At 61.0% G+C, this 23,131-nt stretch overlaps 1 protein-coding gene across 1 annotated transcript in view; it reads left to right on the top strand.

Moving 5' to 3' along the window:
- The window catches only part of LGR6 (leucine rich repeat containing G protein-coupled receptor 6), a gene marked incomplete at both ends in the record, with an annotated part of 95,986 nt that overhangs the window by 59,199 nt on the left and 13,656 nt on the right, over positions 1–23,131 (top strand). The window contains 5 exons of the mRNA XM_082834788.1: positions 1,064–1,279; positions 5,686–5,757; positions 20,546–20,614; positions 22,402–22,473; positions 22,634–22,705. Coding sequence (XP_082690914.1) covers positions 1,064–1,279; positions 5,686–5,757; positions 20,546–20,614; positions 22,402–22,473; positions 22,634–22,705 — 501 coding nt within the window. The remainder of the gene's footprint in view (positions 1–1,063; positions 1,280–5,685; positions 5,758–20,545; positions 20,615–22,401; positions 22,474–22,633; positions 22,706–23,131) is intronic.

Raw genomic sequence — 23,131 nt, 5'->3', positions numbered from 1 at the left:
CCTGTCCTGGTCGGTTTGCTCTCCCATCCAAGGCTCCTGTGCCTGCCTGTTCACCCACAGCTCCCCTGCTGGTGAGCCTGGGGGTTTCTCCCAGGGCTGGGAGAGACACTGGTGAAACGGCTCAGGGAACAGACAGGAGCACTGCCAGCTGTCGACACGTGGGCTCGTGCTGCTGGGACGGAAGAAAGGCACCTCCGCCACCGCCCAGTCTTCCTTAGGGTCAGCATGACGGGGCCTTCGGGCCTGTGTGGTTGAGGGCTGGCGTTTCCGTGACGTAGGTGCCATCTGCCCTCACGGAGGACCAGGCCTCAGTGCAAAGCCCCTCAAGACAGCAAAGTCCAGGGGCAGATCCACGGCCACAGGCCAGCTCGTCTCGTCCCTGTGGGACCAGCCGCGTGGGGTGATGGGGCTTCAGCCCGAGCCCTGGACCAGGAGGCGCATTGGTCAGGGACATCGTGGCTTGGGCACAGCTGTGAAAAGCTGGCGCGGGCTGTCTCCTTGTCCTGCTGGCCGCCAAGAGTGTCGAGACCTCACACCAGAAGTCCTCTGCCACCGTGGACCCTCTGGCTGTGGACAGACTGGACCGTCCACCACCCGTCTGCCTGTTCTGACATCCAGGAGCCTCCCATAGGCCATCAGCCAAGCAGGGAGCCCCGTCCAACACCCGGGCCCCTGAGCCGGGGAGCAGGGTCTCCAGGGCTGAGCAGTAGGGAGCGGCCTGTGGTTTTGAGGAGGCGTTTCCTTTGGCCACGTCCAGGGAGGAGCTGTCCCCGAGTCCGTGGTGGGAACATCTCTGTTATCCGGCCTCAGAGTGGACGGGGCTGGGGAGAACAGCGTCCCCAGAGCAGGGAGCCGCAGCACAGATGAGGAACTTGAGCGTGGCAGGGGGAACGCTGTTGTCCACAACTGGGCTGTGGGTCCGGTCTTGCGTCACCGACGGGAATGCAGGGCGGAAAGGGCCAAGAGCTGCAGCTTGGAGCCGAGGCGAACCCCGGGGTCCCTTATTCCCAGGCACCTCGGAGGCTGCACTGGCCCAGCACTGACCCTCCCCTCTCTCCACCAGGCGCCTCGATGCCAACCTCATCTCCCTGGTCCCGGACAGGAGCTTCGAGGGGCTGTCCTCCCTCCGCCACCTGTGGCTGGACGACAACGCGCTCACCGAGATCCCCGTCAGGGCCCTCGGCAATCTCCGCGCCCTGCAGGCCGTGACCCTGGCCCTGAACCGAATAGGCCACATCCCCGACTACGCCTTCCGGAACCTGTCCAGCCTCGTGGTGCTGTGAGTGCTGCCCCTCCCCCCACCCGCACGGCTTCACTCTTGGCTGTGTCCCTGAGGTTTCCGAACCTTCTGGTCTGTGTTTCCCCTCCTAACGTGAGGATGACCATCTCCTGTTGACCCCGTGGGGCCATTGTGAGGCCAGGCGACAGAAGAAGTGCTCTGAGAGGCTGGAAGAGAGGAATTAAGCCGCGATTCCCTCTGCTATTATGTGCAAATATTGTAACTATACCGCACTAATGGGAATGCATGCCCAGAATCTCCTGAATGATTTCCACCATATTTGACAGTCGGGCAACGGGTGGATGCAGTCTTGTGCTTTGGCACAGGGGTGGGATAAACTCACCTCATCCCCAGGCCTGGAGAAGGAGAGAGAAGCCAGCGCTATAATTAGACAGCAGAGCCCCGACGGGTAATTCCCTGGGAGGTAGCATCTCTGGCAGGAACTGGAGCCCGGAGAGAAGCCCGGAGTTAACTCTGTCCTCCCCCCACCATCCCCCCGGGGAACTTTGGAGTGCAAAGTTCACAGGGTAATTGCCAAGGGCTTGGAGGTCACGTGTAATTGCTTTGGGTTACATCCTAATTGCCGTGGGGACGTAAGGCCTCCCCTGCTCTTGGAAATCTGGTATGATTTTCCAAACCAGGGAGCGGACGAGGCATGAGTTTGTCTACTTCTCTGTCCTGGGAGACTGGAGAAGCGGGACCAGCATCTTCCTGAACCACATCCGCTGTCAGCACGGCCACACAGTCCTCCTTGTGGGCGCCAGTGAGGGGTACTGACTGCGGCGGAACAGAACGGGGCGGCTGATTGCAGCTTTGGTGATGCCCCGTGACATCGTGATGGTCCCTGGGAATAAACGGCGTCAGGTCTCCGAGAGACAAGACTACTGGAAAAGCGCGGGCCTCACGATGGGCCCCCGACGAGCGAGCAGCGGGGGGGTGTACGGAGCCCCGTGGGGGCCCTGCAGAGTGCAGGGGTGGAGAGCCGGCCGCTGCCTCAGAGGCTGGCGGGCCAGTCCCAGTAGCAGGGTGCTGGTGGGAAGGACAGCAGCGAGTCCTTAACTCAGGCCGAGGGGACCGGACGCTGAGTCAGGCTCGTCTCGGGGCTCAGGGCGGCCAAAGCAGCTGGAGGAGGGAAGTGGGGGCCTGCTGGGCCGGAAAGTTGGCTTCGAGTAGGCAGGTGAAGAGCAGGGGCTCCAAGCAGGTGTCAGCAAAGACCCGGGGGCGTCGGGCTGCTGGCTGAGGCGAGCGTGCCAGTGAGGCCGGAGAGAAGGCCGGGCAGGTGCGTCTGCGGGCGCAGAGTCAGAGCAGGAGTCCGGCTGTGGCCTGCATGGGGCAGGGGAGTCTGGAGGCGAGAAGGGGGTTGGGAGTCTGGTTTGAAGAACTGGCGGGAACAGGGGAGACTGGATCTAGGAGGCAAAGTCCAGCTTAGGGAGGAATCAGGCGTGGCCCTGAGGGACGTTGCGAAGGAAGAATCCATCCGACTTGAGGTTTTCACAGGGTGGGAGGCCAAGGTCGGGGGCGCGAGTGGGGGAGTTCGGCTACCGTGGATCCAGGAGGGGCCGGGGGTCCCACCGGGCACAGGAGGGGAGGGGCCCAGGGGCCCACGATGCTGAGAGAGGAGAAGGTCCAGAAGCATTGCCCCTGCCCTTCAGGTCCTCTGGCCCTGGGACGGTGACCTTGCAGGGCAGAGTGGGCTGGAGAAAGCCGTCCAGGACCTAGGGCTGAGCTGCAGGGAAGCGCAGGGGCAGAGTCAAGAAGGTGGGTGGACGGGGCTGTGGCCGGAGGCGTGAGGCAACCAGCGGGTGGAGAGGGCCTTCGTTTCATCCCGAACGCTGGGCCTTGGTCAGGCTGCTCTGCGCGGCCCTGCGCGGACCGAGGGGCGCTGAACTGGCCAGCAGTGCTGTCCTGTGTGGGGTCTCATCTCTTCCTCTGGACCATAAGCCCCAACAGGCTGGCCTGCAGAAGGCGCTCGGGACGCCTGGGGTGACCCAGTCGTCGTCTGTAGGCCTGGGCTGCAGGGTCAGAAGCTGAGACGCTGTGGACCAGAGGCGCTGGCGGGGCTGGGGGACGGGGTGGGGATGGAGATGAGCTTCAGCGGGAGGTGCGGGAAAGGGGAGTTTGGTGACAGCGAAGGAAGCATGCGGGGGGGGGGGGGGGGGTGCTCGTTCCCAGAGGCCCGGGCTGTGTTCTGTCTTCAAACCCAAGCCCCTGCGGTGGGTCTGTCTGCCTCCTGGGCATGGAGCAGGTGGGGAAGGACCCCCTTCTCTCGAGACCCCCGGCCCTGCGCACCATGTAGGATGGAGTCTGCCTGTTGCCATCTGAACGTCTTGGAGGCCAGTCTGATTTCTTCCCCATGTGCGTGATTTCCTTTTCCTTCCTGAAGATGTCTTCTAAGCCTTGAACTTTAATAGCTTCACTAGAATATGACACAGTGTGGAATTTTCTGCCTCCAGTTTTCCTGAAACAATGTATGCTTTGACCTGCGGATTTCATTCTTTATTGTAGAGAGTTTTCTTTTGTGTTGCGTTTTGAATGCGTCTTTGTCTCATGTCTGGATCCTGGCCCTCAGGGACATCAATAGCCCAGTGTTGACTCACGTCGATTAGTTTCCAGCTGTTTTAGCCTTTCGCTTTCATGCAGCCAAGCTCACCATTTTAGCTCAGGCTTTTTCTCTGACACCCATTCCACTGCCAGCAGTGTCTGTACTGTTCCTTGTCTCAAACTTATTGAGTAGCTTTTCATTATTATTATTATTTTATTTATTTATTTTTGGCCGTGTTGGGATTTTGTTGCTGGGCGCGGGCTTTCTCCAGTTGCGGCGAGCGGGAGCTACTCTTCGTTGCGGTGCGCGGGCTTCTCATTGCGGCGCCTTCTCTTGTTGCGGAGCACGGGCTCTAGGCGCGTGGGCTTCAGTAGTTGTGGCACGTGGGCTCAGTAGTTGTGGTGCACGGGCTCAGTAGTTTTGGCTCGTGGGCTCTAGAGCACAGAATCAGTAGATGTGGCACGTGGGCTTCATTGCTCCACGGCATGTGGGATCTTCCTGGACCAGGGATCTGGGAACCAGCTGGGATCCGGTCGCTGAGCCCACCTGTGGCCCCTGCATTGGCAGGAGGATTCTTGACCACTGCGCCACCAGGGAAGCCCTACTGACTGGTTTTTTACTGATGTATTTTTGGTCCTCAATTCATTTCCTTTCTCTACAATGTCATTTTTGCTTTCACTTAGAAACGCTGCGTTTGAAATGTTTTGCTGGGTGGTTTTGCAGCAGAAGGCAACTGTGATAATGTCTTGCTGCTCGTGCATCCGTTAGTTTTCTTCTAGGCTTGGGACTTCACCGGGCCCCGGCATCTCTCTTCTGCTCTTCCTGTTGTATGTTGGCACAACTGCCATGTGATTTCACTTTCTGGCTTCTGCTGGGACAGCTGCATCACCTCGGCCCCCTCGGCTCTCCCCCAAGGCTGTAGTTTGTGGGCCGGAGCGGTGGGTAAATGAGGGCCCACCCGCCTGTGGGTGCCCAGGTGCGCCGGTGCAGGTAGGGTGGTCCCTCGGCAGGGTCAGGTTGTGGTAAATGCAGGAATTCGCTCCCTCCACGCAGGAATTCCCTTGGGCTTCAGGTCGTTTCCTCAATGCATGAGGAGCCCGGAGCCTTCATTTTACTTTCCCTTCCCCTCTTCCCTGGGAAGCCAGCAGTGGGGAGGGAAAAGGACATCCACAGCCGCCTCTCTTCAGATTTGGGGGCTGCAGGGAGAATCCTCAGGATCCTGTTTTCTCACCAGTTCAGTTTCTGACGAGGACGCTTCCTTGGCCACGGTCTTTGCTGTTTATTTACCTTATGTCTCTGCCCTTGCTCTGCTGCTGCTGGTAGTATTTGGGGTGGGGCAGGGGGCCTGTCTCTGCTGTTTTTGCTCATCTCACTAGGAATAGGGAGAAGAATATTCTGTCACCCGTCTCCATCTCCGAGCTGGCCCACAGCTCACTCCGGCTGTAACGGAAAGCTCCCCTTGAGTGACACGCTGTCTGCAGTGGTTTGCTGCCGGCTCCCCCAGTTGTGTCTGGCCCCGACCCAGGCGGCTGTGGGTCCCGTAGAGGAAGCCCCAACTGGGGCCCCAACATCGGGCCTCTCCCCTCAAGCCTGGTGGGAGCCTGGTGGGAGCCTGCTTCACCTCGGCCTGTGGAATGCCTCCGGTTTTCTCCTTCAATAGGAAGTCTGAACGGCGTAGCCCCTGGCCACTCCAGCCTTGGAGATTGTGGCTTCCGAAGTCCATCTTGGCCCGTCGGTTTGTCCCTGCAGACAAAGGCTGACCCTCTGGGGTCACTGTCCATGCTTCCCCCACAAGCGTGTCTGCTTTCCCGCCCCAGCCCGATGCTGCGCACACCTGTCCTGACCCGCCTCTCCTCCCACACAGGCATCTCCATAACAACCACATCGAGCATCTGGGGACCCACAGCTTCGAGGGGCTGCACAACCTGGAGACTCTGTGAGTGCCGGGGTGGGGGCGTCTCTCCTGCTGGGGACGGCAGTCCTGTCATGGGGTGGCGGAGGGGAAGCGGCAGGACTGGGGTGCCGGGACGTGGCCTTCCTCTGGAGTGTCGCTCGCAGTGGGTTCCGCCCTCCTTCAGGGCGTGGGCTGTGCCCCCTGGGAGTTCAGGGTGGCCCTGCCCGCAGAGAGACCAAGACAATGAGATCTTAGACAGAGATGGAACTGCGGGGAGAGTGAGGATACTAAGCCTGGAAGTGGAGCGCTCGGGGTGGGGCGGGACTGGCTTGGCAGCAGTGACCCCCAGCACCCCCCACCGTGGGAGAGCGGCTGCTGACGGGGGGGGGGGGGCAGGGGGGGCGGGGGAGGGTCTCCGGCTGCTCTAACTCGCGGAAAGCCTGGCAGGAGGCGCCCGTTCAGCGCCCAAGCTGTGGACTCTGGAAAAGCCACATTATTTACCCATCATCATCCTGGAATTCAGCTGCGGTCAGAAGGCACCCAAGCCCTCAGCACCTCCTCTGCGGTCCCGCGGCCCCCTCAGAGCGGGCGGGATGCACCCCCCTGGAGCCAACAGCCGGCCCACGGGAGGGGGGGGGGCGCACCTTAGCGCCGGCTGCAGGCCTGGGAGGGCACGGGGCAGAGCAGGACCCCAGGCCAGCAAGGGTGAGCCCCCGACGCACGGTGCTGGCCCTCTCGCCTCCCCCCAGCACACGAAGTGGCATTCCTGAGGGGAGGGGTTTGCAAGCATCTGAAGCGGCAGAGGAGAAAATGTGGGAGACAAGCTGTGACCTGAGAAGGGGGGCTGGGCTGGGGCCTCTGCGCCGGGGGCCGGGCTGTCTGCCTTTGTGGCCACAGAGGGAAGCGGACAGGAGGTGGGGACCACAGCTCCGGGCTGTCCTGGGCTCTCTGGATGGGGCACAGATCTTCCAGCCTCTCCACCTTCAACCCGATGCCCGGTGGGCTGGGGGGCCCCAGCCTGGGGTCAGGAAAGCTGGGCATCTCCTTGCCACTGCACGTGGCTTGGGCTGTGTGCCCCCTCGCCCCCCGCCAGCTGTCACGGGCAGCCAGACAGTTAAACGGGACAGTCTAGGCGGCTCGGTCACATGCTGGGAAATGGATGTCTGGGGAGCTGGCGGGGCCGCCCGGAGTTACCCTCCGTGGGGACAGAGCACACCTGGGGGGTTAACCGAGAAAACCCACCGAAGCCCCAGCCAGTGCCCAGTCTCTGTGCCACATGTGACCTGTGCAAGCCTGCCGTGTGCTGGGTGCCTGGGGCCCCGGATGTTGGGGTGGCCAGCACCCCCTCGAGGCCTGGGCTGCAGCCGCCCTCCCTGGGGGATACGGAGCGCTGGGGCAGGTTTGGAGCTGCCTGGCGCCCAGAGAGCAGCAGGGAGGCCAGTGCAGCTGCCCGGGGCCGGGTGGGGCTGTTAGCTCTGTCGGGAAGTCGGCGGGGGAGGGGCACACGCTGGGTGTGGGTTGGCGCCTCTACAAAGCCGACTAGCGCTGTTTCTTCGCGGCCGGGGCGCTGCTTGATTGTTCCTCGGAGCCCTGGGCGGCAGCGCAGGGCGTTGGGCTCGGCTGGCACCGGCTGAGCTTCAGAGCCGGTGCCGCTGGCGCCCACTCACCTTTCCTCCGCGGCAGTGCTTGGCTCACTGCACAAAGCCCAGGGCCTGCATCCACTTTACAGACGGGAAGGCCAAGGCTGAGAGACCTGCACCGCGGGGGGGGGGGGGGGGACAAAGCCTGCAGCCCGGCCTCAGCCACCCGGGGGCAGTAACACCCAGTCTCCCAGCCACGGGACCCAATCTGCAATTCCCCACCCTCGGTGACTGACGCTGGATTAAAGGAGAGCCCTGTGCAGAGCTCTCCCGGAGACGGCACCCCATGGGGACCAGCCGCGCCCCACCCCCTCCTCCTCCAGGGCCTTGATCTCAGCACCCTCCCGCCCCACCCCTGAGGGCTGAGTTCTTCTTCCAACTTTGGATCTCCCAGTGAAAAGGGGGAGAGTGCATTCTTATCCTTGATCGCCCAGAGCTCGCTGGGGGGGCCGGAGGGGCAGCCACAGGTAGAGGGGGAGTGGCTGGGAGAATGAAAGGGGGAAGGTTAGGTAGCCCAACCTTGAATTGTTGCATAACTGGCCTGCTCTGCAGCCCTGCGGTTACCCTGGAGCTTTTGTGTGCGCCTCTCTGGAAGGGCAAGTCTCCCTGGGGCGGCATCTCTGCACTTAGACTCTTCTCATCAAACCCTCCTGCCCGAGCTGTGGTTTGGCTCCATCTGTGGCCTGACCCTTCCACCTGGGGAGGAGGGGCCAGGTGCAGGCACACACACACAGAGTCACGCGGGGCCGCAGCATAGCATGGGGACACCCATGGCCACGCGGCTTCTGTTGTGACCTCTGCTCTGAAGGCTAGGCTGCCTGGGTCCCACGCCCGGTTCTACACGTGCCAGCACGTGCCAGCTGGGTCAACCAGAGCCGGAGGCTTCACCCCCTCACCTGCAGGAGGAGTAACTGAGGTGAACATGCATGTGCGTTGCTCTTCTACTCCCAAACAGCCCACACACCCAGGTGCCCAGGACAGGGGCGGGCCGGGGCTCGGGCTGCTGCCCCGCCCTCCTGCCCTCCCGCTGAGCAGAGCAAAGAATGCAGGCTCCCGGCGGTGGGTGGGTGGGTGCAGGCCTCCCGCTGGGGGGGGCTTGTGGGAACTCGGCTGCCGTCCCCCCCCCCCCCACCGCGCCGCCCTCACCAGTTCAGACCCTGCAGGAAAGCCCAGCTGGAGGCCGACAGGGCAGACGCTATCCTGTACCCACACCTCCTTTCTGCTCCCACAATGAGGATGCCCAGCCCCTGCGGGAAATTTGGAATCAGAGGTGGGCCAGCGCCCTGCCTGCCAAGTACTGTTTCCTCCACCTTCCAGATCAGACCAAATCCAGAGATTTGGGGTGAGATGCCCAAGTTTCTACAGTTTGTAAGTGATGGTGGAACCCAGGCCTCTGGCCTCCTGATACATGGCTCCATTTAGTGCCAGCTCCCGTGAACTCAGACCAGTTACGGGACTTCCCAGGTACCTGGGCTGAGAAATAAGAGAAAGCGTGACCCAGAGCAACCCTGGGAGGTTTCTCCGGGGAGGTCTCAGGGATCCAGCCAGGCGCCCCGGGCCCTGAGGTCAGTGTTTGGAAATCACGCTTGGAGACCACGGGATGCTGTTCAGAACTGTCACGGATGGTCCTGGAAGACCCAGCTGCAGATGCGAATAAAATTGTGCAAAAGGAAAAGAAAAGGCCCAACACACATAATTACAGCCTGAGCACCACCCCGTACCAGCCCCCCAGATCTGGGGATTTGGGGTTTGCAACTCAGCTAGAACAGAGGGGCTGGGCTAGGAGGCGTCTGGGGACAACAGCGCCTTACCTCCTTCGGGCCTGGGTGATGGCTTCTGGGCCGCCTTATAACCTCATTAAACAAATCAGACTGACTGAGCCCCCGGGCTGGCTGGACCTCCCCGCTTCAGAGGGGAGCCTGGGGCCCCGGCAGGAACAGAAACCTCACCTCCAGGCTATAGCTCCCTCGCTAGATCAGGACCAGCATCCAGCAGAGGTCTGGGAGGCCTACAGGACGGGACGGGGATTAGAAGATTCTGCCTTATGATCCCAAACTGCACATTCCATGTAACACCTCCTCTGGTGCAGACACCCCAGGGGTCTGCTTCTGCGGAACATTTTTACTTCACCGGCAGCCAAGGCTGCAGCGTGTCCCTCTGTCTCCGCCTCACTGAAACCACCCAGGCCAGCAGATTCTGCTCTAAACCGGCTTTGACTGGGTCCCGAAAGCATCCAGCCACCTCCCAGTCCTGGGCGCGACGGTCAGCTTTAGGCCAGGGATGGACAACCAGGCAGCTTTCCGCGGAGGTCCTTCCAGGGACTGGACTTGAGTTGGTGGACCTGGATTCAGACCCCGGCTCTGCCACAGGCGTGTGACACGTGCAAGTCACCTGAGCTCTCAGGAGCCTCAGTTTCCACACGTGGAAAATGGGGCGATATTTTACAGTTCGCGGAGTGAAATTCACAGCCCTGGAGCCCTGTGGGTTCTTAATTTACGTTGGCGTCTCCAGCCTGTCGTCCCGTTTAATGATGGGCAGACAGCAATGTGCCTTTCCTCCCCCTTAGGCAATTAATGTTCTTTTCCTTCCTCCCTCTCTCCCTCATTCCCTTCTCTTCCACAGCGCCGTGTCAGAAGGCAGCAGGGAGAGTGTTGTCCGCGGGTGTCATCTCACGGTGGCCCGAGCTGTGATCACCTCCTCTGTAGGGTGGACAGGAATTCCCGGTCAGTCAGGGCACAGCCACTGTATCAGTTTCCTGTGGCTGCCATCACGAGTTACCACAGACTTTGTGGCTTTAAAAAAACGAAACGAAACAAACCAGAACAGAAATGTATTCTCCCGTAACTCCGGAGGCCGGGAGCCCAGAGTCAAGGTGTGGGAGGGGCTGCTTCCTTCTGAGCGGCTGTGGTGGAACCTGCCTGGTGCCCCTCTTGCCGTCTGGTGGCTGCCGAGGCCCCTGGTGTCCCTGGGCGGGTCAGTGCTTCCTCCAGTCTCTGCCTCTGCTCCACACGGCCTCTCCGAGCATCCTCTTCTTATAAGGACCTTGCCACTGGCTCCACGGCCCACCCCAGTAAACCAACCATCTTGAGAAGATCCTCAATTATATCTGCAGAGACCCTTCTTCCAAACGAGGTCACGTTCATAGATTCCCGGGGTCAGGACTCGGATGTGTCTGTGTGGGGCTGCAGGTCGATCCGCTCCAGCTGCCCGCTGGCCGGCGCCCAGGGTTTCCTGCCTCTGGCCCGACGTCAGCCTGTCAGGCCCGCGGCCGCTTGAGGCCAACCTTGTAGGAGTTGAGGAACTCTTTCCTCGCCAGTTTTTAATCCTCTTACATTTGTGGGTTTATTAACTGCAAATTAGTGGGGGTTTGTGGCTTATAGAAGAATTTATTATTCCATATAAAACTTTTTTTTCTGGCTTTTCCCGCAGAACCACTAATGACTTCTAACAGGCAGAAAACTGAGCTCCGGATGGGTCTGCTCTGCGTCCTAACCAGGACGGCTGTTATAGTCGTCCCCAGCAGGGCAGATCCCCCTGCAACCTCTCTCTGGGCAGTCAAGGTCACTGCGCTTATCACTGCTCCCCGCTGGCTCTGAAGGTCCTGCTCCCCCAGCCTCCGGGCCAGCTGGTGTGCAATGCGGGTGGAGGGCCCGGAACCACGGGGCAGCAGGTTCCTGGGTGGACACCGTGGAGAGGAAACTAGGAAGTTGAGGTCTGGCCCCCAGGGCCCGTGGGCAGAAGGCACCGGCAGGAATCGAGGGTAGCCACCCTCCTTCTTCTGTTTCTTTAGTTCACCGGTTCCGTGAATATTACTGGGTGTCCAGTATGTGCCAGGCCCCCACTGTGGGCTCCAGGGGAACATTTGTGAACAAGAAAGACGTAGCCCTCATCACAGAGACTACGGGGCTCTAGGCCGGGAGTCCCGAGCGCCTCTTAACTTACCACTAATTCCGGCGTGTCTGCCCCCAGCACCCTAACTCCTGACCCCGGCGACCCCAAGGCTCAGCTCCTGTCCCTCTGCGTCCTCCGCGGGCCCCACTCTCTTCCGTCCCGTGGATTTGCCGATGCCTCCAGCACGGAGGTCGTGGCTCCTGGACCCCAGACTTCCACGTCCACAGGCCTTCCTGCCACGCTCACTTGGGTGCTGACTGACATGCCAGCGGAGTCGCCCATGGAGCCCCCCCACCGGAAGTGTCCCCAGCTCTGCGGAGGCAACTTTGCTGGACCTTGCGTGACGCAAGTGCTCTCCTGTCACGTCCCGCATCCAAGTTCCGTCTTCAGCTCACTGGGACGGTCTGAGCGCTTGATGCCCACCCCCGTCCCCAGGCCGCCCGAGTCTGTCCCCAGTTGTTGCCATGGTCTCATCCTCGTCACTCTGCAGTCTGCATCCCGCGTGACAGCCACCGGGACTTGAAACACAAATCGGATCCTGTTCTCTTCTGTCCAAACGCTCAGTGTCTCCCCGTCCGACTCTGGCCTCGGGTGACGAGCCTCGCTCCCACCGGCCTCGCCCTTGCCAACGCCGGGTATGTCCCGCCTCCCAAGCCCTACCCTGGCTGCCTCCTGTGTCTGGAATGTTCCTTCCACAGTGATCTGCCTCCTGCAAGACTTTGCTCAGATGTCACCTCTCTAGGGAGGTCCTCCTCCACCACCATTTTGCAACTCCTTCCCGGCATTCTCCTTTTCCTGTTTAGTTTTCTCCACAGTCTGGGTCTTCGTTATTCGTTGATCGACGTCATCCGTGGTCTGTCCCCCGCTCTGTCCACTCTTGTACCTGCAGCGCCTGGCACGGCTCCTGGCACAGGGAGGACGCCTGGCAGGTATTTGGTGAACAGACGAATGGGCTTGTGGCCCCTGGAAAATCCATTTCTCTGAGCTTCAGCTTCTCCCTCTGAGCTGTGGGAGCGAGGGACCATCTCATCCACAAGGTCCTTCTCAGCTCTGGTCACCCGTACCCAGACCTCTCGCCGAACCAGACTTAAATATCCACAGCCCAGGAGGTAGCCCAGGTGCCCCAAGCTCTCTAACTTGGAGAAATGCCCACGTCCCTCATCCCTGCCTGACGCGAGGTCCCCTTCCCACAAGCCCTGTGGTCCGGACCTCGGGGTCCCGCCTTTAGGCCAGCTGCATTCTGCTGTGACCAGGAGCGCCTCAGAGCCTCCGGCGTCCTGCATGGATGGGCCCAGCATCCAGGTTGTCCAGGTGAGGCGGTGCTGCCGACGGGGACCCACCCACTCCTACAGGACCTGGTCCTGCTCTGAGTATCATATCTTAGAGTGACAGGCTTTTCTGGGCAGGGTGGTGAGAATGTGAAATGTCTACAAACCGCGACCCAAAGAACTTGGGAGGACCGGAGGCGGAGCGTGACTTAGGTTACACATGGGTGGTCGTCTGGCGGATGGGGTGGGGGCCAAGCGGGAAGCGAAGGGGATGCTCTAGCCCAGGATGAGGACGGCAACTTCCTTCTCAGGGCAGCCCGACAGTGGCTGCCAGTGCAAGGGGATCGAGGCAGAGGCGGAGCCCTGGCCACCGGGACGCCAGGGATGACCCCGGGCGGGTTGGACGTTCCCTCTCACTTCCCTCCCAGTCCAGGGTTCTCCGATCCCCGGCGCCTCCTGAGGGCAGGCAGCTTGTCGTCTCAGTGTCAGGACCAGCAGCTGCATTAAAATCAGCCACGCTGCTGCATCAGGGACTTTCTGGGGCTTCTTTCCGGCAAAGAAGAGGGTGTGGGTAGAGGGAAGGGGAAGGAGGGCATGCCCGTCTCTCCAAAGAAACTGAGGACAGTTTTACTAATGGCTGCACTCGTTAATGGGTGGCCTGGTCGGCAGGCTGTTTAGACAGTACAGCAGTGCTGTGAGTCTTGTTGGCTCCTGGCTCACCAGGACATCTGCCCCGAGTGTGCGGAGTCAGCCTTGGGGCCCGGCCTCAGCAGTTAGGACTGGTAGTGTGCTCACCGCGCTTAGCCGCCTTCCCTACCAGCCTTGGTAGGTAAAAGTGGCTCCGACCGTCTGGGGTTTGTGTTTCGCGTGGGGGCTGGGCCCCCGCATTCCTCCACATGCCTTTCCCTGTGATCTGGTGATAAACACAGACATGAGCCTTGAGAATAGAAGTGGAAGTGGAAACCCAGTTAATGACATTGATCTTCCTTGACGGCTGTGGGAAGTAGAGGCCAGCTTGTGTGTGCACCGTCTCTTCTGGAGCCTCGTGTCCAGGAAAAGGAAGACGGAGGGGATCGCGTCGTGTGAGCACCCCCCGTGCGGACTCTGGACCAGGCGGACAGAGTGCCTTGTGCGGTGGGCGTCCGAGTTACAGGTGAGGGAGCAAACAGCAAAGTTCAGTGACTGGTCCAGGGTGACGCTGCCGGTCCCAGACGGCAGGAGCTCTTCCGCTCACTCCAAAGCAGAGAACTCACAGAAGACCCCAGCCTCCAGCTCGGAGTCACCTGCCTCGACCTGCCTGTGAGCGTCCGGGGAAACCTGACTCCCCCTCCACTCCCCGTCTCTCCCAGTCTCGCCAAAACCTTGCCCTTGGCCCTGCTACCTGGAGCCCAGCGGGACTCGCTCTGCATAGCACGGAGCCCATGTTAGCCCGGGAGCCAGCAGGACTGGCTTCAGGGCCTGGCTCTGACGGGCAGAGATCTACCACTTCTCTCCGAGCCTCAGTTTCCCGATCAATAGAAAGACGGGGCTGGACAAGAAGACAGTAAAATCCTGCCAGCTCTGTGCTCCGAATACACAGCGAGGCTCCCGGGATTCCCAGGAGTGGCTGTTTTCCTCACAGCCCGATGGAAGGAGAAACCGGGGCTGCGGGTCCTGGAGCATCACGGAACTGGGGGCGCCCTCCTAGCTACATTTGCTGACGACGCCATCGGTCCCGGCTGGATGTGGCTGGGACAGCTGAGCAGACGACGGGGAGGATTAGCCACACGCTCTGCGCTTCCAGAGCGAGTTCTGGCTGGAGCTGGGAACGGGTTCTCTTTAACCTCAGCCCTTCCCAGCTGCAGACAGAACAATTCACTCTTCCTGGGCTTCCGGCTGATTCTGGGTTGTTAAACATAATAGGCTCTACAGCCACGGATGCGTCTTCCAGCTGAAGTTCAGGGCATCATAAATCACCTGCGACGGAAGAATCAGACTCGTGCCAGGGGACGCCTTCCCTGCCGTCCCCAGGAGCCTGCAGGTCAGAGCCTGACCCGAGGGCCGAGACGCAGCCCCACGTGGCCAGCCGCAGGGCGCTCAGACCATCACCCTGACAGTGGACCTTCATGCACGTGGCCGGTACCTGGGCTCGGGGAAATCCACAAGGGGATCCATTTGCTTCCTGGTGCCAACAGGCTTCCCGTCTCACGTGGGAGACAGTATGTACCCGGACCACCCCGTTCTGGACGCCAGCAGCTGGGGCTACAATCCTGGTGACTCCTTTCCTAGAACCGTGGTCCAGGGATGGTCTCCCTCTGTGCCTCAGTTGATCTCCTGCAGAATGGAGGTGATAACAGTACCTGCCTCAAAGGGCTGGCGTGGGAATGAGATGAATGATGATAGTAAGTCACTTAGGACCGTGACTTTTACACAGTGATTACTATTACTGTCATCATCGTTATTGTCGCCACCACCAGCGTCGTCACCCGTCTCACCCTGACCCTGTTTCTGGAGAAAACACCAGGACAGTTCTGGAAGAGCGAGTAAGTTGTCCTGACCGCAGGGACTGGGTGGGATTCAAAGGATGACTAGGGCTTTGACAGCTGAGGATGTGGGGAGAGGGCATCGGGCTGAGGGCAGAAGAGCCACAGCTAAATGCAGGAGGGGGTGAGGCTCCACGCGGTGAGACGGCAGGTGGAGCTGAAAGATCGCTCAAGGCGTTGGAGCCCAGGAAGGCACCCGAACGCCGTTCTGTGAGTCGTGGGAAGCCTTTTCTGAGGGTTCCGAAGGATGACAGCATCAGCTTTGCATTTTAGAAGCATCTTTCTGGCAGGTGTGTAGTAGCTGAGTGGGGGCTTCAGACTCTGGTTCGAGGCCGGGTGTGATGCCAGGTCAGTGGAATGATATCTAAATTGCTGTCCCCAGTAGACCAAAGCATGAACCGTAGCGCAAGTTTCTGGATCGTGTAGCAGCCCCAGGAGGGGCTTTTCCTCGGCAGGTGGCCCTTCTCCGTGTGGTGACGCAGGGATCTGGCGTCTTGGGGTCCTGCCATCCCCAGGGCCTCACTGTGCTTGGCATCTAGCTGGCAGAAGGGCGACGAGGCCGTGGAGGGGGCAGTCTGGCTGCCTTGTAGGCCCTGCTCTCGAGGTGGCAGGCGTCACCGCTGCCCGTCTTCTGAGGACCAGTGCCGTGGCCAGGCCTACCGCAGGGAGCCGGGGAGATGCCGCACCTGGCTGTGCCCCATTACAGAGGGCCGCGCTTCCGTGACGGTGGGAAGGTTCCATCTGTGCTTCTGACACCTCGGCCACCAGCCACACGTCGTGACCAAGCAGCTGAAGTGTGGCCGGGGTAGCTGAACTTTCACTTTTTCTCACGTGTCACACATTTACGCGGCCAATGGGGCTAGGGGCTGTGGCACGGGCAGCGTGGCTGCAGAGAGAGAAGAGGGTGGGTTTGGGGACACGGTGCTCTCCACCTTGGCCGGTTAACAGCTGGGTGCGGTCAGGAACCTTCCTTAATTCCTGTGCTCACTTCCCTCGACTGTGACAAGGGTGTAACGGGAGCAGCTCCCGGCGAGGCAGCTGCAGGACAAGAGGTCATTGGGGTGGATGCTGGGTGCCGGAGAGGTTGTCCCAGGGACGACCTGGAGCCAGGGCTCAGGCCGGGGAGCGCGCGGCCCCTGCCCCCGGCTTCACCTGGAAACAGTGCCTTCTGCTCAACCCGACTGCGTTGCTTGTTCTCCAAAGCCCACCCCTCGCCTCCCGCAGACCATGCTCTCTGCCCTGATATCCCTCCTGCTGCCTGCACCTGGTCCAGGGGCCGCATCCCCGTGGAGCCCTGTCTCAGCCATGTGCATCTCCGTCTCCACAGGACCTGGTGTTGGGTTTGTGGGACCCGCCACATCCTGCGCAGCCGCTCTTCCCGCCGTCCAGACGGGGTGTCTCCCATGCGTCTCTGCACCGCCCGCTCCACCCAGTGGAATTCTCTGTGTGTTTGGGGGCAGCAACAAACCCCCGTCGCCCTGAACTGAATTCCTCGGGGGCAGAGAGGGTTGCGGGGGCGTTCCTGGGCCGTTAGACCGGAGGTGACGCAGAGGTGACATCTGCGCGGCCCGGATGAAGCAGGGCGCGGCAGTTACCCTTGAATCTGTGTAGACCTCCAGTTGGAAAAAATCAGGCTACCTCTTTGGCATGTGGTTTGCAGCGTTCTTCTTGACATTTGCACCATTTTTATTCTCCCACATTTTTCTACAAGAATAGCCTTTTAGTTCACATGCCCACTGTCTGTCAGGCCGTCCCTGGTAAGATTCCTGACCAGAAACCGTCGAGGAGGGCTGGAACCAGTCGGTTTGGCTGCTGGACGTGAGTCCAGTGAAGTATATAAGGGCTCGACGACGGCGAGGTCCCAGGGGACCTGTCCCAGGCTCGCTGGCCCCGGGCAACCCTGAGGGTACCGCTCAGGACTGTCTGATGCCTCTCGACATCAGCCTCGGCATCTTAAGGCTGTCCCCGCAAATACTCCAGATTCCTGTAAGAGTCCATTGATGTTTCTCATTAATCAACTTGTCTAGACCTTTCACTGACTCACTTACTCAGACAACAGTGTTCGCTGAGCGAATGCTCTGTGCCGGGACCCTTGTGGGGTTTCAATTAGAAAACAGCAAAGTTTCTATTTTCAAGGAACTTTCACGCCAGTTTGGTGGGAAGAAAGTAAACAGATATCTGTCGGATGTCAACGTGTTCCACGAGGACAAAGCAAGCAGGGTGTCTCGTTGTTATCGCCGCATAGCAGTCACCTTCAAGCTTAGTGGCTGAAAACAACATTTGCGATTTCTCGTGAACCCGTGTGCGGGTCGCTCTTCTGCCGAGCTGTCCCGCGGGCCCGTCACAAAGCTGCCTCCCGCCGGGGCTCAGCCGGGGCGCACGGGGCCTCGGTGCCGGCCACCCGCCCTCTCCACGTGGCCCTCGTCCTGCGGGAGGCCAGCCGGGCTCTCACACGTGCGGAGGGCCCTCCCAGAGGAGGCGGAGGCTGTGAGGGCTCTTGTGACTCAGGACGGGGCGGCCCCACCTCACTTCCACCCCGTTCTGCCCGGGAGCTGGGATGGCGGGGCTGCAGGGCACTCGGGCCACGTTTCCGGGCAGCTTGATTGAGCTGTCATGGACCGTACGACGTTGTGTGAGTTGCAGGTGTGCGATGGGAAGATGTGATTCACTTATGCTGCCAAATGATGGGACCCGGGGCCACCTCCGACCGGCCACACAGGCCAAGGGAGCGGCGCCCGGCGGGTCAGGGGGGGCCTCCTGAAGAGGCCTGAGGGGGGGGGTAGCTGTGCCGATGCCCGGAGTGTCCCAGGCAGATGGAATTGTGAGCAAGAGCTCGGGGGCCAGACCCGGTGGGCCTCTGCCTTGATGAGGCCGCAGCAGTAAGACTTCTGAGGGAGGGCGCTCCCATGTTACTGTGGGAAGTCTAGCTCTGCTGGGGCAGCAGAGGAGGGTTCCTGAACGGGCTGAGCCGGGTTGAAGGGGGCTCTGCATTTGGAGACGTTGAGACGGGAGGGTGAATCGTTCGCACAATCAAAGGTCAGAAAAACAATTCACCTACCCCGCCGCTGCCTCCATCGCCAGCCCTCTCGGCCCGATTTTCCAGGCGCCTTCTGCCGCTCCTCGTAGAACCCCAGGAATCTGCAAACTCCTGCAGCACCTCTGGCCTCAGGAAGGTGCGTTGCAAACCCCCTGCCCTCGGCTAACCTTCCCCTCATGCGGCCCGGGGGGCCTCTCTGAGCGAGTCCAGGTGTGCACACAGGAGGGGAAGGTGTCTGGTTGCCTAAAGGACAGGGCAGGGCAGGGCAGAGCAGGGGTTACCCGAGGTCACCAGGGAAGTCTGAGCGGACCCCGGGAGTTGTGTCTGTGTGTGTGTGTGTCAGGGGCCAATTACCCAGCTCGACGGTCACTGCCCCTCTGGCCCCTGGGCCAGGCGCCTGTCTCTCCCTGTGGACTGTTAGGTGTCACGACCCTGCCGTGTAGAGGAATCTGTCATCGTCTCTGTGTTGACCTGTATTTACCACAAAACCTGCAAGTCACTGATTAAAGGGCCTCCCCGTGGCCCTGTCCTGGCGCTGGATGGCCTCGTGAATGCTGTCGGGGCAAGGGTGGCTTTCAAAGTCCGAAAAGGTGGGCTGGGGTCATCCTGGGGGCTCCAGAGGCATCCCTCCCCTGCCAGAGCGGGGGCCCTGTGCTCCAGCTGTTACCGACCAGGGTTCTTGGCCTCCTTTATCAATAGAAATTGATCGGAGGCCGGACAAGAAACTCAGGCCAGGCTTTACTGGGGCCCCTGCTGCAGCAGGGGGGATCGAGAACAAACAGGTTCCCTTGCTGGCCCGCTCTCTGCAAGGGGGGCGAGCTTCTTCCTCTTGTGGGGTGAGGCTAGGGGTGAGTACAGAGGTCAGGCCAGAGGGGTGCCCGCCCCTTAGGTGGTGGTGTGTGCCGGGGGCATGCGCAGTCCCCTGCTCTGCTCCCGACCCTCTGCTTTTGCTCCAGGCTCTTCAGAGGTGGCACTTGGGTTTTTTGGTCTCTTCGCATCTTCTGTCGAGAATTTGCCCCAACTGTGCACGCACACGGTTAATTTTAGTCCCACGCAGTTTCTTTGTATTTTGTGGCTCGAGGAGAGATGTGTCCAGGTGCCCGCACTGCAGCAAAGGGGCCCAGGTCCCAGCCTGGCTCACAGCCACCGGCTTGTAGAGGTGCCAGGATGGCATCCCCAGATCAGGGCGCATCCTACGTAGGGCCGAGGCGCTGGCTACTGAGTGAGACAGAAGCCAGCTTTACAGCTTTGAAAGCCGACATCCGTCCTGAAGTCTCTTGGTGGGGCGGGGGGACATCCTCTAAAAGTCCTTGTCGCGCTCGCCCCCCCCCCCCCCAGTCTCCACTCCTCAAAATGCGCACCCCTCTTCCGGCGGGGCTTCCCCGCCGTGTGGGAGCTGGGTTCTCAGTCTCCTCCGAGGACGATCAGCTTTGCTCTTGGTCGCTTGCATGTCTCCTCCCGCCCTTAGCCGCATCGCCGTGAAGGGCACAACGCCTGGCACTGCTGCCACAAGCCTCCTTTTACAGACATCTGCACCCCTGGCTGCAGACTTTTCTGTGGGTTGAATTCGTGGAAGTGGAGTGACTCGGTGTGAACCTTCTCATTTGAAAAGGTTCTGTCAAATTTTGCCTAAAAGGTTGTGCACGTTTAAATGCCCACTGAGGGTTTATTGGAACGCTGTTTCCCCCTCCCCTCGACAACCTGGGTTGCTGTCGCTTTTCAACATCATTTCCAATGTTTTCTCTCTCTCTCTCTCGCCTTCTTTCTTTGGTTGCGCCGGGTCTTAGTTGCGGCAGGCGGGCTCCTAAGTTGCGGCATGCACGTGGGATCTAGTTCCCTGACCAGGAATCGAACCCGGGCCCTCTGCATTGGGAGTGCGGAGTCTTAACCACTGGACCACCAGGGAAGTCCCTCCAATGTTTTCTGATTATACACGCGATATATGTTCACTGTTTAAATAAAAGGGGGAAATGCAGAAAAGGGTGAGAGAAAATAAAGATTAGCTGTCACGCCACCACCAGAAGGTAAGATGTCCTGTCCATTTTTGCAAAAGAAGAGAGCAGAGGCCTCAGATAGCCAAGATGGTCACCTGAGGAAGCTTCCAGAATCCCTCGTGGCGGTGACACGGTGTTAAAAATTGCCCCCTCCTCCCCCAGGCCCCCTCCCCATCCACTGGTGTCTCCAAAGGCTTGAGATGCTCTCCTCAGCCCAGGGGGCTGTTCGGAGAGAGTTGGTTCCATTATCCACCCCTAAGTGTCCCCTCAAAACAGGTCTGTGGCCGGGAAGGCCGCCGCCGAGGTCTGGGGGCAGCGATGGGAGAGGAACAGCCCAAAGTGTGTTCCGGACGTTGGCCCTGGGCCCGGCAGGCTGCCAGCCCCTCTCTCCAGCCAGCCCAGAGCCAGCATCCGTTTCCTGGAGCCTCTGACGCGCCCTGGGGACTGCCCTCCAGCGACTGTCCTGCCTTCTTTCCAGAGACCTGAATTACAACCAGCTGCACGAGTTCCCTGTGGCCATCCGGACGCTGGGCCGCCTGCAGGAACTGTAAGCTCCTCTGTGGGGTTTGGGGAGTCCCCTATGCCCAAGGGCACCCCACGCCCTCACCTCCCGAGGTCCCGACCTCCCGGGTCAGCAGTCACAGGCCTCGGAGCTGGCTCTGCCCCACCCCCCGACGGCCACTGCTCGTTTTATTCTAAAATGCAAACCAGGGGTGAGACAGACACCAGCTGTCCCCTAGGGCTTCAGGCCTGTCGAGGATACAGCGTACAGCGGCAGGACAGAGCAGCTCAGGGTCGGCATGTAACTCCGACCCTAGATCATGTCATCTTAGCTGAAATGGTCTGGGTGTCCAGAGAGCACAGGAAGAGCGCTGTGGGCTCACGTGTCTGAGGTCAGCCTTAGAGGGTGGACGGGCTTTAGGCGACAGCGGGGGAGGAGGACCAGTGGAGATGAGGACCCGGCGGGGCAGTGAGTACGCGGAGGGGCGCTGAGCCGGTGGGGAGACAGCCTTCGGGGAGGAGGGGCCGCCGTGCAGCAGGACGGGCTCTGCGCGGTGCTGAGCGGGACCAGTTAAGGCAGCGGAAGTTTACGACCAGAGCCCAAACCTCCAGGCAGCACTGGATCTGTTCTCACGGCCACCGGGGCCTTTAGCACCAACCCCATGCCTCCCCCTCGCCTGGTCCAGCCGGCTGACAGTGTGGACACCGGGAAGCGAAGCGGGTGGGGAGCTGGACCCGCGCAGGGGAGGGTCCGCGTGAGGAGCGGCTGCACGCCCCCCACTGCCAGCGAATCACCAAGGCCTGCCTTTCCCCTGGAGTGGGGTGGGGGGGGGGGAAGGTGGGGAGAAGATTTGCTGGGTCTGTAGGGCGTGGCCGGAGCAGGGCGTGCAGAGGCCTGGGAGCAGGAGATGTAAGCTGGGGGGAGAGAGAAGAGCCCTGGGGTGGCAGCAGCAGGAAGGCACACGCGTGGGGCGTGTCTGTCCACGTCTATTGGGAGAAGCAGCTTGAGGACAGAGGCTCCTGTCTCGTAAACTTCTGAATCCCTCGGAGCTCAGCTCAACCCCGGCCACGAAGCCAGTGATCAGACACGTGCCACGAGCGAACTCACACAGGAACATTGACCGAACAAAGCAGGCTGGGTGGGCGTTGGCTGCAGGTGAATTTCGTGAATGAGCGTGGAAGTGATGAGAGGAGGAAGGACGGGTCCCAGAGGCCAGGAAGACACTCAGAAACCAGGGGTCTCTGGTGAAGAAAGGACGGCAGAGGGGGCTGCTCAGCGTGGGCTGTGCTTTCCGGTCCAGCATTTACTTGGAACTGTCCTCCCCCGTAACCAGATGCACTGTTCCCGGCCTCTAGAGCCTGGACGCCCGGGGGGGCCTCGCCCCCTTTTCTCCTCCACGGTCACGGGCGTCCCCCCTGCGCCCCCCTACTCCCCCCCGGGGCTCCGCTCCTCAGTTCAGGGCCTTGAGGCCAAGCCTGGCTCCATCTGGGGACCGCTTCTCCTCCAGGGGCCCCCGTTTCTGCGCTCCCTCCTCCCATGCAGCCTCAGCTCCCCCCTAGGGGCCTCCAGGGTTCTGCCCTCCTTGGGGTGTGGGCCCAGCCTGTTCCCCTGAGTGGCTCTCACAGTGCCCTCAGCCCAGGCTCACCCTCTCTCCTGTCCACGGGTCGTTGAGCAAAGAGGGAAAGTCACAGGCAGATGTGGAACCGGGGTCCCCAGGCTGATGTCCCTTTGGGCCCATGGCCTTCCTGTCCGGCTGTTGGAGAGCGTCCTGGGGTCCCCTGTCCCCGTCCACGGGCTCTCCGCATCCTTCTGACGCCCATGTCATCCCCCAGGGGTTTCCATAACAACAACATCAAGGCCATCCCCGAGAAGGCCTTCCTGGGGAACCCTCTGCTGCAGACGATGTGAGTCCTTGCTCCTGACGCATGTTGGGGGAGGATGGGGTTGGCAGGCGGAACTGGAGAGGGGCTCCCTGCGTGCTGGTCTCCGCGGAGAGGGGAGAGCAGACACCTGCCTCGGTCCAGCCGGGAGGGAGAATGAAGGGCTTCGGTGTCTTTCCTGCAGACACTTCTATGACAACCCGATCCAGTTCGTGGGGAGGTCGGCGTTCCAGTACCTGCCCAGGCTGCACACCCTGTGAGTTGGTGCCTCCCCTGCCCCCTGGCACCACCCCCGCCCGCCAGTCCTGCCAAGTCAGGGTCCTGCCCACATAGCTGAAGGAGCAACACCCGACAAGGTTCTGGTTCTCCGGGGCCCCCGGAGCCACGCCCTGGGGCTCGCGGCCACCCAAAGGCATCCTCGTCTCTCCTGCTGTCAGTTCCCATCCCAAGTGCACCGTCTTCAGAAAACCTCCTGCAGGTGGCGCTCTACACGCAGCAGCACAGGGACGCCCCTGAGTCTTTTGGGGCGCAAGCTCCACCTTCCTGTGCGCCCCACTCTCACCCCTGAGGCTGGCGCCATGCGTATGTTTCATCGCTGGAGCCCAGGCTCTCCCGCTCAGGCCCGAGCCCAGGGTCCTCCTCAGGATCCGGCGGCACCCATCCTGCTGGGCTCCTGTCGCGT

The sequence above is a fragment of the Leucopleurus acutus genome (genome assembly GCF_964270905.1).
Source record: "Leucopleurus acutus genome assembly, chromosome: 2".
Classification (NCBI taxonomy): Eukaryota; Metazoa; Chordata; class Mammalia; order Artiodactyla; family Delphinidae; genus Leucopleurus; species Leucopleurus acutus.
Note: the sequence above shows the minus strand (reverse complement) of the source record. Positions and strands in the feature narration are given on the sequence as shown.